Source organism: Cuculus canorus, chromosome 6 (assembly GCF_017976375.1).
Source record: "Cuculus canorus isolate bCucCan1 chromosome 6, bCucCan1.pri, whole genome shotgun sequence".
In the NCBI taxonomy this organism is placed as follows: Eukaryota; Metazoa; Chordata; class Aves; order Cuculiformes; family Cuculidae; genus Cuculus; species Cuculus canorus.
The window spans coordinates 35,988,168-36,001,415 of NC_071406.1; the positions used below are offsets into that span (position 1 = coordinate 35,988,168).

Genomic DNA, 13,248 nt, shown 5'->3' on the forward strand with positions numbered 1-13,248 from the left:
ACATATGTCCCTCTGCTTCTGTAAGCTGGTAGCTTTGAACAACGATGTCACACCCCACTTCTTTGTCTATAGTGTTTTAACAGGCTTAGAAATATGAACATAGGAAGTTGTATGCACTTCTGTCTTTGCTGAAAGAGAGATTATGCATTTCTGGAGTCAGGAAGCGACTCCTCCTTTGTATAGAGAAAATAGTCTCCTATTATAAAAAAGACATTAAGAAGTAATTATTCATTGTTCCTCTTCTCGAAGATGTTTATTCAGGAATGAATGTTTGTTTTCAGAGAAGTCTCGCCATGTCTAGGGTGGAGGGTCAGAACTGAGTTAGAAATGGCCAAGGATTTATTTTTCCAGCAGTTCCATTTGACCTGTATTGTTCACTAAGCAAATACAGAATAGCTGTAGCTGAAGATCTCAAGTAATATCAGAATCAAAACTAACAAGCCAAACCTGATCATTTCAGATAATTCACAACAGCTTGTTCACAAAGAGCAAGTGAGGGCTTTCTCCTCAGCGTATTCAGCTTTAACGTGACTTGGTACCTGGGTCACTTGCTGTCCTGCTACAGATGCATCTCAGATGGGGTTAAAAGATCGTAGGTGCTCAGCAGTTTCTGAAAATTTGGTACCACCAAAGTCTCAAGGGCTCCAGATAACTATTGTTTATTCTTTTTAATTTTTTAATTCAGCCTGATTTCCAGGGTCTGATTACAAATTTATTTGTCAGGGGACCTTGTTTTCTGAATACCCAGCAAGTGTCAATTGTTAATCGTGCTGTTAAAGCTATGGTCTTATGTACAGTTACTTTTTTAATATTACTTACCTATGTAGCATTATTGCAGCTGGCAGTCTGATAAATATCTGTGTTAATGAAGTTTGATTGTTACACTCTAAAAAGTTCTAATTTGATTTTTCCTTTCTATGCGTTGGCATGAATTTCTTGGCAAGACAATGGGAATAAGGTTCTGAGAAAAAAGAAACTGAGTTGGTCCCTGTTACTTTATTTGCTCTGCAGGTATATGGTTTGGATGAGGTGAAAATACAGACAATTCCTGCCAGAGGTGCAGGCTTTCTTAGTTATTAGCTGGGTTTATATATGAAGAAAACATTGTTTTTTTCCTTCACAGGTTTTCCACTGATCCCTGCCTGCATACATGCCGTGGCTAGAAGTTTATATTATAATGACAAGTAAGTAGCATCTCAGCTTGCTTTGCAATACCATTATATTGGTAAAAAGGAAAACAACAGATAATAAAATAGCAAATATTTTTTCTTTTCCTGTTTGTTTTCTCCAGTTGCTGGATCAGCTCTGATACTCATCTGCTGTACATCATCCACGGCCCTATTTGTGCTGCTCTGTTGGTACGCCTTTTTCAGATAGTAATTTGTTTTTGTTACTTGTTTTCTGGCTGTTCTTCATGGTCTTACGCAGTTGGTAAGAGCCTAAAGCTAACATGTAGAGGTTACTGTCATTCACAAGACTCTCACTGAACCCAGCAGGTGTCTTAGAGACACCAGATACGCTAGTCTTGGCCTCATTAATGAACTGTACCCCTGGTCCTTTGAGAAAATCAGGTTTTGCAATGTTGATTATCATTCCAATTAAATGCTAGTGACAAGGAAGGACTAAATATCATCCAGAGTACTCGATGGCCAAATTCAGGTCCTCTGTCTAGCTGAGAATGCTTACTCACTGCCCAGGCCGTTTTCCAGGCTGACACAACTACAAAGCATCGTCATGTCACTGTGTTCACGTGGCCAAAGAGCTAACAGGCTAGACCTTACTGAGGTTCAGAAAGAGGGCTCGAATGTCAGGACTGACTGTGGGTGGGAATATGGGACAGAAAGAAACTAGAGCAGGCACTTGGGAAAGGACCAGTGGAAATAGTTCTGCAAGTTATCTGTGACTGCTCCTGTTCTGATGCTAATCTAGCAGTATTTGCTTTGGCCACTGGGTATGGTAACTCCTCTGCTTTGTTAGTCCTCGAGAACTCTTGCAGCACAGTGTTCTGTCTTGCGCTCCGAGTTAATGTCAGCTCTCTTAAGCAGATGTTTGCTACTGAAGATATTAAACTCTAGGTATGTGGCTCAAGACTCCACTTTATAAATATCAATTCAGTTATGCTAGGACTGAATTTAACCTATAAAATTCGGTCAATAGATAATTGGTAAATAGAAATAGGTGCATAATAAAATACTAATATGTACTTACTTACACAACTATCTACATTATTAATATCTATGAATGCATAATGCAGGTGCTGCTTCTGCTTTCTAACTTACACAGAAGGCGAATTGGTTTTGCACAAAGGGATAGGATTTATTTGCTCACTTCAGTGGTGCTGTATTTCACCCAGAAACTGTATGCTATTCTGCATTGCCTTGTGGGCAGTTGTTACTTATTTGTCCAAGTGTCTCTTCACAGACACATCAGTTAAGTAAACCTCTTTGAAGCTGAGAGATAATTTATATTAGTCAGAGCTTGCTTAAAAAAAAAACGGAAAAATTTGTGTAAAAATTATGATACTATACCATCTTCCGCTAAGTGACCTCATTTTAGGGTATAAGATCATTTTCTCCTTCCCAGCAGTGGCCTCCAAAAGTCACACTGCGAACAGTGGCAACACTCCTACTGGTTTTAAATGTACTGGATTGGTTCCAAATGGTCAAGTATTCTTTCCACTTAAGGCAACACTAACGATGTCTTTTGATTTTATTTGAACCATAATAATTGCCTCTGCATGGTTGGTTTGGGCAGAATTTGTGTCCATTCTCTTGTATATGTGTACCTTTGCTATTTCTATGATTTTCATGAGCTGACAGAAGGTGTTTCTCTTGCTTTTTTCTTGACTCAGTATGAGCAGTAAATTTATTTGAAAATGATGTAGAAATAACAGAGATTAAACACAATCTTGCCTGTGATGTGAAAATACCTTAAAATAGTTGCCTTCCTATCTGGTAACAAAAAAGTGTACTATGTCTATTCAGAAGAGAGAAGCCAGGAATAAAGACAGAAGATGGAATGCATGTGTTTAGGCTTTGTGAACAGAACCCTCATTTGCTTAAGCAGCTTGCTTGCCAGATACAATTTTCACACTTTACTGAGCATGACCTGCTTTAAAGACGTTTAAGCAACGATATTAAACAGCAAATTAGATAACAAGGGAGGAGATACTGTTTATACTTGCATGAGCAAGTCCTCAAAGAATATGAAGAGGACTGTCAAGTCAGTGCCAGGGAGAACTGGCGGAAGCCAGTAGGAATTTAACTCTTGTGCATCACTGCAAGTCCTGCAGTTACGTAAAGTTAACAATAATGATGCTTTTATGGTCCCTGATATTACATATTTGTGGTCAGATCCCTGCCAAAGAAACTGGAAGTATGAGCTGCATTTTGACTCGAGTTGTCTGCACTTCACCCCTTAATTGCAAATATTTGCCTAAGTAAGCACAATTAAATAAATACCGTGGGAATGAAAGAGTAGAGAGTGATGTTGGTTTTTATACTAGACATATATTGATCAAAATGCGGAGGGTTTGTGTGTGAAAAAGCAATAGGTTTGAGCTTCAGTGAAAGCAGTAGTGATTTCAGCGTAGATTTCAGATGTGTCCGTGCCCTAGTGATTTAATTTGCATCAGGGCCACTGAAAGGGTAGATTTCAATTTAGTTATGCCGTTATTCATATACATAATGTTACAAGGATGTTTATTTTGCCCTATAACAATGTTATGTGTTAGTGTCTTAGACTGACAGCCTTTCACAGATGCAAATTCTTTAGCAGAAGCAAGCTAAGATCTAAAGCTTCCTAACTGTATTAAAAGCCAAGCAACGGCTACCAGCCATGGCTACCAGAAGATCTGAGCTTCTTGAGCTGAGAATGGTCTGTTTATGTCATCCTAAGGAGGAAGTAATGCTAATAAGGATTACCATGCTGCTGAGAACAAACGAGACGTGGAGAGAAGTAGAAACATCAGGAACCTGAGGAGAGTTTAGTTCAAGAACGACAGCATCTCTTAACTTGAAAGCTTGGCTCGGTTCACAGCCACTCGTAATGCAGAGCCTAAATTCTACTAAGATCCCAATGGTCACCAATATGTCTTTTTATCTAGGATTGCCTTCTCTCCCTTTGTTTCCATTTTTGTTCACTTTCCTAGTTCACGTTTCAGGTCACTGAAGCTGCCAGTATTTTCCCGTGTGTTCATACTGCAGCTGGCACAACAGGGCTCCTCTGGGGCCATCATCCCAGTCAGTGGGATGATAATATATAGGCGAGTAGTATCACTGACCTACTTCTTCTTACATGTAAAAACTACTTACTGCCTTGCTAAAATCAAGGCCTGTTATCATCACTTCATTAAGAATTGAGTTCATCCTGATCTCACTGCGTTTTGTCACTGTGATGTCACCCATCAAAAATTGGTGCTGCGTGCTTTTCCTGACACTCGTACTGCTCCTCTCAACTCTTCTCTGCTTTGCCTCATTGATTTCTGTTTGCCCTAATGCTTGTTTACAGACTCTTCACATGCTTATTTTTGTGGGTTTTGGTTTTGGTGGGTAAGTGGAATGGTGTTGTAAATGAAATTGTTTGCTGAGTGGTACTTTACTCCTGGCTGCTGTGACTGTTATCGTCAGTTAGCATTCAGGGACAGGGTTGTAAGAGTTGGCTGTGGTACCACAGCGCGAGGGGGCTGAAAACTCTGTTTGATACACGTTGATGTTGAGCTAGTAGATTTCAGAAGGATTAAACTTAGAACTGGAGGAAGAAGTTATTGTCTGTGTGTACTGTAGGAAGTTGGATGAGGATCATGGGCTACATAAAATCTAAATAAATTCCTTGAGAAAGAGTTAGAAGACCTTGGTTGCTTAAACAAAGCTTAAAGGTAGATAGAGACTTCCAGAAGAAGTTCATGCGGTAGTTGCCTATGTAAAACAATTTCTTGTTGGAGTGATTTAAATAGCACGCAAGTAGAATGAATAACATCATGTATCTGTCGAGCGCCATGTTGCTATAACAATACACAGCTGTTTATCATGAAAAACCTAAACTGACGTGAAAGAGTTCTGCCTGGGTTGTGGAGCATGTAGTGACACACAGTCTGAAATGGCGTCTCCCTCTTGCACTTGTCCTGCAGCAAGACAGGAGACTCCTAGACCAGGAGTTCGTAGTCTGTCTAGAAGGGACTTGTCTGTCTGTGTGCTGGCTTCTTCCCCTGTGCCCAGCTTCTGTCTCTAGATAGTTGTTGAGAAGGACAAACGCTTATCCTGAAGAAGAGCTACAAGGAGCAGACTTCAGGTCTCTCCTACGTGCAGTGGGTCCTCTAAGCAGCATTGTCTTGCCTCCCTGCCCTTGGGCAAGGTGATGGCACTTGCTGACCTCTCAAGTTCTCTTCTAGCTCTGGTTTATTTAAGGGACTGTCATTGCATGATAGATGAATATGTAGTGTAATCGTCCCTGATGTTGCTGTTCTGGTCACTCACATCCTTAGGCTGTTGAGGTATGGGTGTGTACACACACGCGTGTGTGTCTGTATTAGTCCTGTGAGTGCTCCCCATGAGTGCCCACACAGCGAAAGACACAGTCTACATAGCTGTGATTTTGGTTTGGGATATTTTTTTGTCAACCTGAATGAACAGGTATACACCACTGTTAACAAAAAAAGCCTTAATAGCCATGGAAATAATCAAGTTCAGTAGTGCATGAGAATGATGTAGAGCATCGTTTCAGTGCTTGCCTGTTTGCAGTTCTGCTGAATGATTCAAAATCTGCCATTAGCCACTGTGAGGATGTGAAATCTGCTGTTTCTCTCCGGGGTTATACAGTTCCTTATTAGTAGCATTTTGCCTGCAGTTTTATTTCTTTTTATTTTTAAAAAAATCTGATTTTTTCTTTTTTTATAAATTTGTCAAATTCCTATTTGAAAAACAAAGCAAGGATCTTTTTTAAGAACCACGTTTAAATACTGAGAGGGGAGAATGTCATCCTCTTTCTTAACCAACCTAAAAAGACATCATCATTTGAAAAAAAACTAATTGTTCACCTGTGTATTTCTATTGAGGTAGTAGAGAGAGGGGTGGTGGATTGTTAGCAGCAGAAGACTGAGCACTGTCTGGATGAACGCTTAGTGAGTTGGGGGAATGGATGTGGGTAAGTGATGTTAGAGCCCAGTCTGAGTTACTGACAAGTGTTTTTGAAGATTTCTATCTCATGTTCGTTGTGCTATCACAATGCTGTCCACGTAGTATGATTTTCCTGGAGTTTCTGGGTTTTAGTGTCACAAACAGTTTGTGGGATGATTTTTCAGTCTATATCTTGAGTATAATTTTCTTTTCCAACAGGTGAATCTTTTCTTCCTGCTAAATATTGTTCGTGTTCTCATAACCAAGCTGAAAGACACCCACAAGGCAGAGTCCAACCTGTACATGAAAGCAGTGAGAGCTACCCTGATTCTTGTTCCACTTCTTGGCATTGAATTTGTGCTGTTTCCGTGGCGACCGGAGGGCCGGATTGCTGAGGAGGTGTATGACTATGTGATGCACATCCTTATGCACTACCAGGTAGGAAGCACAAAAGAGGGGTTTTTGCTCACTAGAGCAAGGCAGCAGCTGGCGTGTGAAACATGAAGGGAGAAATGCTTACGTTGTTTTAAATTTTAATTAATTTTAATACATTATGCAGTATTCTTGTACTTAACTTTAACTGAATTTTCATTTCTTAAAAGAAAGAAATGTTGTGGTAAATCACTGGCCCAGTACTTTTCTAGTAACGTGTTTTTAGAAATAATTCACCAAGTTTGAATTTGATCTACATTTTCTTTGCTATATCTGAATTTTATCAGGAACCTTTAATTTTCTCAAAACTGGAAAAATCCATATGCATTTAAATAAAGCAGAATCTTTTTATTTCTGTTTTACAGGGTCTACTCGTTGCTACAATTTTCTGCTTCTTTAATGGAGAGGTAAAGTAACAGTTTTAACATTTTTTATACTTTAAATATATTTTTGTATTGTTTCAGTAATTAAGGAGGTGGTAATTTCTGAAATGTTTTTGAAAAAAAAATTGTAAATCTAAATTTTTCAGGTAAGAAACATGTAAAAATATCATCTGACTTCCAAGAGCAGAGCTTGGGAAACACTGTGCCATCATCTGTGGCATCATTAAGTACTTTAGGACAGAATCTTTTGTGTTGAGCAATATACATGTCTCTTTGTTATGTAAGGAATTGAAGACACTTGTCGCTTTGATACAAATTCTCAATAGATACTATGTGAAGTGTAATTCAATACCCAGTGGGTATATTCATCTATGGTAGAAGCTGTATAGTGTCTGTTATCCTGGAGAATCGCTGCCTTGGTCATTCTGCAGCAGCAGCAGAGCATATTGCACGTGTCTTGCTGTGCTGGGGGAGTGTTGTGTTATGACAGCTCTTTGGGAAAATCTTAGGCTGAAGTTTGGAAAAGCAGCATAGCTACTATTTTTTTTTAGCATAGCTGAAAAATATCGTTCGGAAAATTAGACCTTAGTGATATGCTCAGATTAATTGATAGGATGTAGAAATAAATTCCAAGCTTCCTTCTCAGAAAAGGTGGAATTTTGAATATTCCTCTTCTCTTGACTTTGAGGGATTACGGGAAGTGGATTCAACCTCTGTGAAAGTTGAAGGCTATATATTGCTGTGTAATGCAAATTAATTAATTGAAAACTTCTGTGATGAAGCAAGAAGTCTCCCTTTAGACTTGGAAAAAATGCAGAATTTTAATACGAAAAGCAGTAAGATCAGATACTTAGAAATATGGAGACATTTAATTTCTCTTCAGTGCTTGTAGGTTTGTGTTTAGATGTTTTGGGTGAATTTTAGTGGTTTTAGGAACAGTAGAAGAGTAGCTCTTTTGCCCTACACGACTAATTACTTATGCTACTCAGTTCATATTTCTCCCCTTACCCTTTTATATTTTGTTTGTGAGGATTTTGAGAAATGTGAAGTTCTCCCTTAAACAGAGGATTCTGATACCAGACTGCAGGAAGTCTAAAAATTGCATCCCTTTTTGTCTGTTTATTTTTGTTTTTTCATAATTAGTCAGATTTAAATTAGACAAAAGAAGCCATTGTGTTAGGGAAATGTGAAGCAAACATAAAAGAAACCCTGAAGACATATAGAAAATCCTGAAAATATTTTCCTGCAGTATCAGCATTTAACTAGGGAAGCGCTTTTCGGTTTAGTTCTTTTGCGTGTAACACACTGAAACGAAGGTCGTGCTTGTGGCCACGATTTGGGGTGCACTGTGGGGTAAATGTGGTGTCAGTGCCCCCCAGCCTTTCCTGAATATCAGTGCCTTGCCACTCAATGCAGGAATTATTTGTGTACAAAGTTTGGCTAAAGGGGAGGTAAAACGCTCATGATCTGTGGGCATGTTTTTTAAAGTGAAAAAAGATCTCTTGAAAAAGCACCCACACTGGCAATTACTGTTCTTTGCATTCCCTGCTTGTCATCTGCGCTGAAGAACTAATTCCATGTAAAGTTTATCCTTGTGACACTTCATCGGTCCAGCACGCGCAGGTGTTTAACCATATTGTGGGAGAGGAAGGGTACAATAAACATCACATCCTTTCGGTGGAGACATTGTAAACAAGCCGGGGCCTTCAGCTATTTTATCAGCTTTATTTTTAACCCTAGTAGAAATAGAGGGTTAGGGAAATTGTCCTTCTAGTCATTTGGTTATGGTAGAAATTAAAAAGACTTTGTTGTCCCAGAACTATAGCAAATGTAAGCTATGGTTTATTCAGAGTATAAGAATTTTTAGCTGCTGAGGATGTGGCCTTTTGAATGTAAGGGTGACTAGAAATGACCTTTTCCACATGTAAATCACCTTTTCTCCTGTCCATACTGGACTTCAGTCCACAAGGGAGAAAGCAGAAATACTGCATTGCATTGCTGCTGCTTCCTCTGTCACCTGTGCTTCTCCTGAGCAACTGGTGTGCTAAATTGTACAATGCAGTTATTTCACACTAAATTTGTTGGAGAATAATGCTGCCTTATACTGTAAATCTTTCAGAACATCTCCCGTGATGGATCCTGTGTATGTACCCCGATTTTGCAGCATTACTCAACCTTACCACCTAATTTGCTTAGATACATTTATTATGGTACTCATTCATCAACGAATGAAATCTGGTGATACCTTTCCAAGTGGTTTATTTGCATTTCTTTTTGTTTTCTGGCATAGGTCCAAGCTGTTTTGAGAAGACACTGGAACCAGTACAAAATCCAGTTTGAGCACAGCTTCAGCCACTCGGATGCGATGCGCACTGCCTCCTACACTGTGTCATCAATCAGCGACGTCCAGGGCTACAGCTACAACCACGACTGCACCAGCGAACACTTAAATGGGAAGGGCTACCATGACACAGAGAGCGTTGTTCTAAAAACTGAAAAGCTGTATGGGTGACTGCCAAGGGCTCGACGTGTACCAGCATGCTTTTTCCCACGGACTCCAAGTTTGATTTAGCGACTTCACGGCCAGAAGATTTTACCTAACTTGGGATATGTATTTCTTCTGAATGACACAAGCTAACCCAACACATTTTTCGTATGTATGTATGTATATGCGTGCATATATACGTATGTTTGTGTTTCTGTGTATCTATATAGTATGGACATCTGTACATACATCTACCTATCTGTACATATGTCTGTCTATACATACATATATCTATGTATGTATGTGCATTTATATAGGGATACAAACTTTGCCTCTTCAGTTTCTACTGTGTAGACAAAGTTGGCAATTTTTTGTACAAAGGGAATCAATGAAGGATTTCTTATTTTCTTGGAAGTTTGTATAAGACTGTGTTGTGTTGAAGCCACTTCATTTCCCTGTGGAATCTTAGAGTGTAAATACTGTACTGAGTTGTCTTAATTCAGTTTCAAACAGAACAAAGGAAAATGCTTACAGTAGGTGCAATAATAACAGTAGATTGTCCAGGTTAATTTTTTTACTGTCAAAAATGCCCAACAGGCAGTCTGAGATAAGACTTGAACAAATTGATGGGTTAGTTAGGTCAAAGATATTGATGGTTTGGTTTGACCAGTCTGGTTTGTTTATTCCACTGTTTTAAACTAAGCATGGAGACAAGTCCAAGGCTCTATTTACTTCTGTACTGCAATATAACAGTTTACAGCAGGCTTTAAGCGATTTTATTTAAAATATTTCTGCATATACAGGAGTCTCTCCTCCTCCTCAAGTTTATGGAAATTTCTTACTGGCTTTAACACAGGCAAGATCAATGAGGCCTTACTGCCAAAGAGAGGAGCAGTAACCTGAATAACTGTAAATCCTTTCTGATGCTAATGCATAATTAAAGCAGATGGAACTTCGCTGTGTGCTTATGGAATTTACTCAGCTGGGAAAAGAACACATACAGAATTCATTGTAGTCATGTTGTTGTTCTGTGTTATTTTTAAGTATTTCCCTGGCCATGTGCTTGATAATTTATTTCTTCATCTATGAGGCAAAGTTCTAACTAATTTTGTGGCTTTTTGTTTGACTGAGAAAAGCACGCAAGACTGAGCGCAGTGCAAATTACTTTAAAGCCAGTGCATGAGATTCAGATTGATCAATCAAACTAATGTTAGTATTCGTCATTATTTGGCAAATCCAATATAAAGTTTGCCTTATGAATGTTAAAATCATTATGGATTGAGAATTCTAACATTATTTTGGAGGGCTTGATTCTGAATCTCTGTCTCAGTTGTTTAGCTTAGAGCAGTACTTTTTAAGTTGTTTCTTTGGTTCTACTGGTGAATAAAAGTCTGACTGAAAATGAGGAGGTGGTCAGGAAGGTCTTAAGAAAATGTGGAGTTTTTTATAGAAATCTATGGTTTTGTAAACCTTAATGCTTTAAAAAATAGTTATTTTCTCAAGTGAAATGACAAAAATGCTCAAGAATTGAGGGCATCATATGAGTTTAGAAAAGTCTTACTAAAAATCACAACAGTAGAAAAAGGTTTAATTGGTTTATTTTGCAGATGTATCTACTTCCTGTGGGGGGAAAAAAAAACCCAAAATGAAGTAGAAGAAAAGTAGATGCTGGAGTTAATAGACTACTTTGCTAATGTATATCTGGTGCGTGTAAGCCAGTCAAATGAGACTTCTTTCTAAGACCACTTCAGTTTTACATGCTTAATTTCTTATATGAACAACTTGATTTTAACATTTATACACTTCTGTTAGTAGCCTTTCTGTAAGTTTCATTAGCATCTAGTTAATTTGCTGTCACACTGTTCATTGGTTTGTAACTTCGTAAGGCTTTAAATGCTTTGTATTTAGAAGGGAAACACTAGGACGATGCAGTAAGTTCACGCCACTTGCACCTTTCCATAGTTTTTTACAGTTCTTATGTCTGGATGCTGAATTTAGGAAGTGTTTTATTAACGATTTAGTTTCATAATACAGACTCTCAGCTAGGATGCCCAGATTGAGTTTCCTGTTCTTATGCAAGGCTGTCTGATTGATTGATGGGAACGATTTGAAAACTGGTTGGATTCTGTACTTCCGAATAGTGTGAAATTTGGCAGGCAGAAGTTACAATCTCTTAAACGAACATGGTAATGGTATCTGCTACAGCATGATTAGAGGTTGCTTACAGCTCTGCTTGCTGATCTGTGTAGTGTTACTTAAAATCTGTGCAACGTTCTGAAAATACTAGTGGTGCAGAAAATCCCTGCTCTGATGCAGCAGCTTTACACTTGGCGGACCAGATCATCAACTGGTATCAATCTGTCTCAAGATCCATTTTCAGACTCAGTGGGTACCAGCTGAGGATCCAAAGCCCAGGCAGATTTCTGTCCATTCAAAAGTGCCTTGAAGCCCCTAGTGGAATATTAATAGGCAATTATTTAAATGGCATCTGTTGGGTTATAATTAAAAAGGATGTGACTGTTTAGAGTGTGATAAAACATTAGGTTTTGAATTGAGCTTCCTTATCAGCTAGGCGGTTCAAATTTAATAGCCTAAATATTTTTATGGTTGAAGCAAAGTACTAGTTGCTAATTGCTCCCTGTTCTCTGGCAGAGAAGGTTGTAATGTTAATTTAGGAGGGAAAAATTGTTTTTCCACGGAAATCATCCTACTTCTAGGTGGATGATCACAACATACAAACACGTGTCTTCACTATGGACAAGAAACACACATCCACCTGGATGTGCAAGAAAGCGGTGGTGGCTGTGGAGGGTTACATGGCACAGGAGAGCTACATTTCCCCCTCCTCCCGAGGTTAACCTGTTTCCTATTTTGCATTGGCAAATACAAGTTCCCTATTTTAGTCTTCCTACCTCACCTTTCTCAGTTCCTACACAACAAGACAAGGGTCTGCTTCTTAAAATGTTTTTCTAACACAATAAATTAAAATAGAATCCTTATGCTGATTTCTCATGCCTTATTTTCTGCTTTACAGAATGTTGTGTTCCTTACTTGTGTTCTCTGGGATGGAAGTAAACTCTGTTTTGGTAGGGCTCTGAGATTCCTTTGAACATGCACCTGTTATTATTTGCTCTTAACTTTTTGTTATTTAGTGAGGATTTATTAAATCAGTCGACAGAAAATACTTGTCTTATATTTGGTATCTGTAATACCAGCATGTTAGCATTTGACGAGAGGGAATGTCTATTTTTAATGCTACTGTCTTCAATTAATAAAATGCTCCATTGCAGGGTCCCCTCAGTTGTTATTCTATTTGTTTTTGGGTTTTTTTTTTAATGTTAGCATTTATGCTGTGTGATCATTGTGATGATCTACTAGAGTATTTGGCTATAGACATGCTGCATCATGTATTCCTTTTTATGCCATGAAACATTTGGGCTGGAAACCAGGCAACATTCACATATTGTACTATGTAAATAAGATTAATAGAAGCTGTAGCATTGTATTTATTGCTTACACTAAGAATGAAAGGGAAAAAATGTGAACTTATTTTTTGGTTGTGCTTTATTTTCACTTTGTTTATATGAATCTTCATGCATTTTAATTGCTGAAAGTAGTATTATGTTTGTGTTCAATAAAATATTACTGCATTTATTTATATTGTGCTGGAATATGGAAATAACAATGCTGATCTAAACTAGACTTTCACAGATATCTCAACTGTGAGTTAATTAAATATTAACCCATGAAGAAAGTAATTACATACCGTTAGTAACAATTATGCATTTCTTTAGTGTTTGTTTATTTAACATTTACATTTTTAATGCATAGTAGA

General features: G+C 38.2%; 1 protein-coding gene across 2 annotated transcripts in view; it reads left to right on the top strand.

Annotated features, from left to right (window-relative positions):
- Window positions 1-12,601, top strand: part of CALCRL (calcitonin receptor like receptor) — a 61,324-nt gene extending 48,723 nt beyond the window's left edge. For both annotated transcript variants that reach the window (XM_054069638.1, XM_054069637.1), the window contains exons 9-13: window positions 1,124-1,184; window positions 1,292-1,358; window positions 6,333-6,551; window positions 6,911-6,952; window positions 9,219-12,601. In XM_054069638.1, coding sequence (XP_053925613.1) covers window positions 1,124-1,184; window positions 1,292-1,358; window positions 6,333-6,551; window positions 6,911-6,952; window positions 9,219-9,440 — 611 coding nt within the window. In that variant the 3' untranslated portion in view covers window positions 9,441-12,601. The remainder of the gene's footprint in view (window positions 1-1,123; window positions 1,185-1,291; window positions 1,359-6,332; window positions 6,552-6,910; window positions 6,953-9,218) is intronic.
- Window positions 12,602-13,248: the final 647 nt, after the last annotated feature.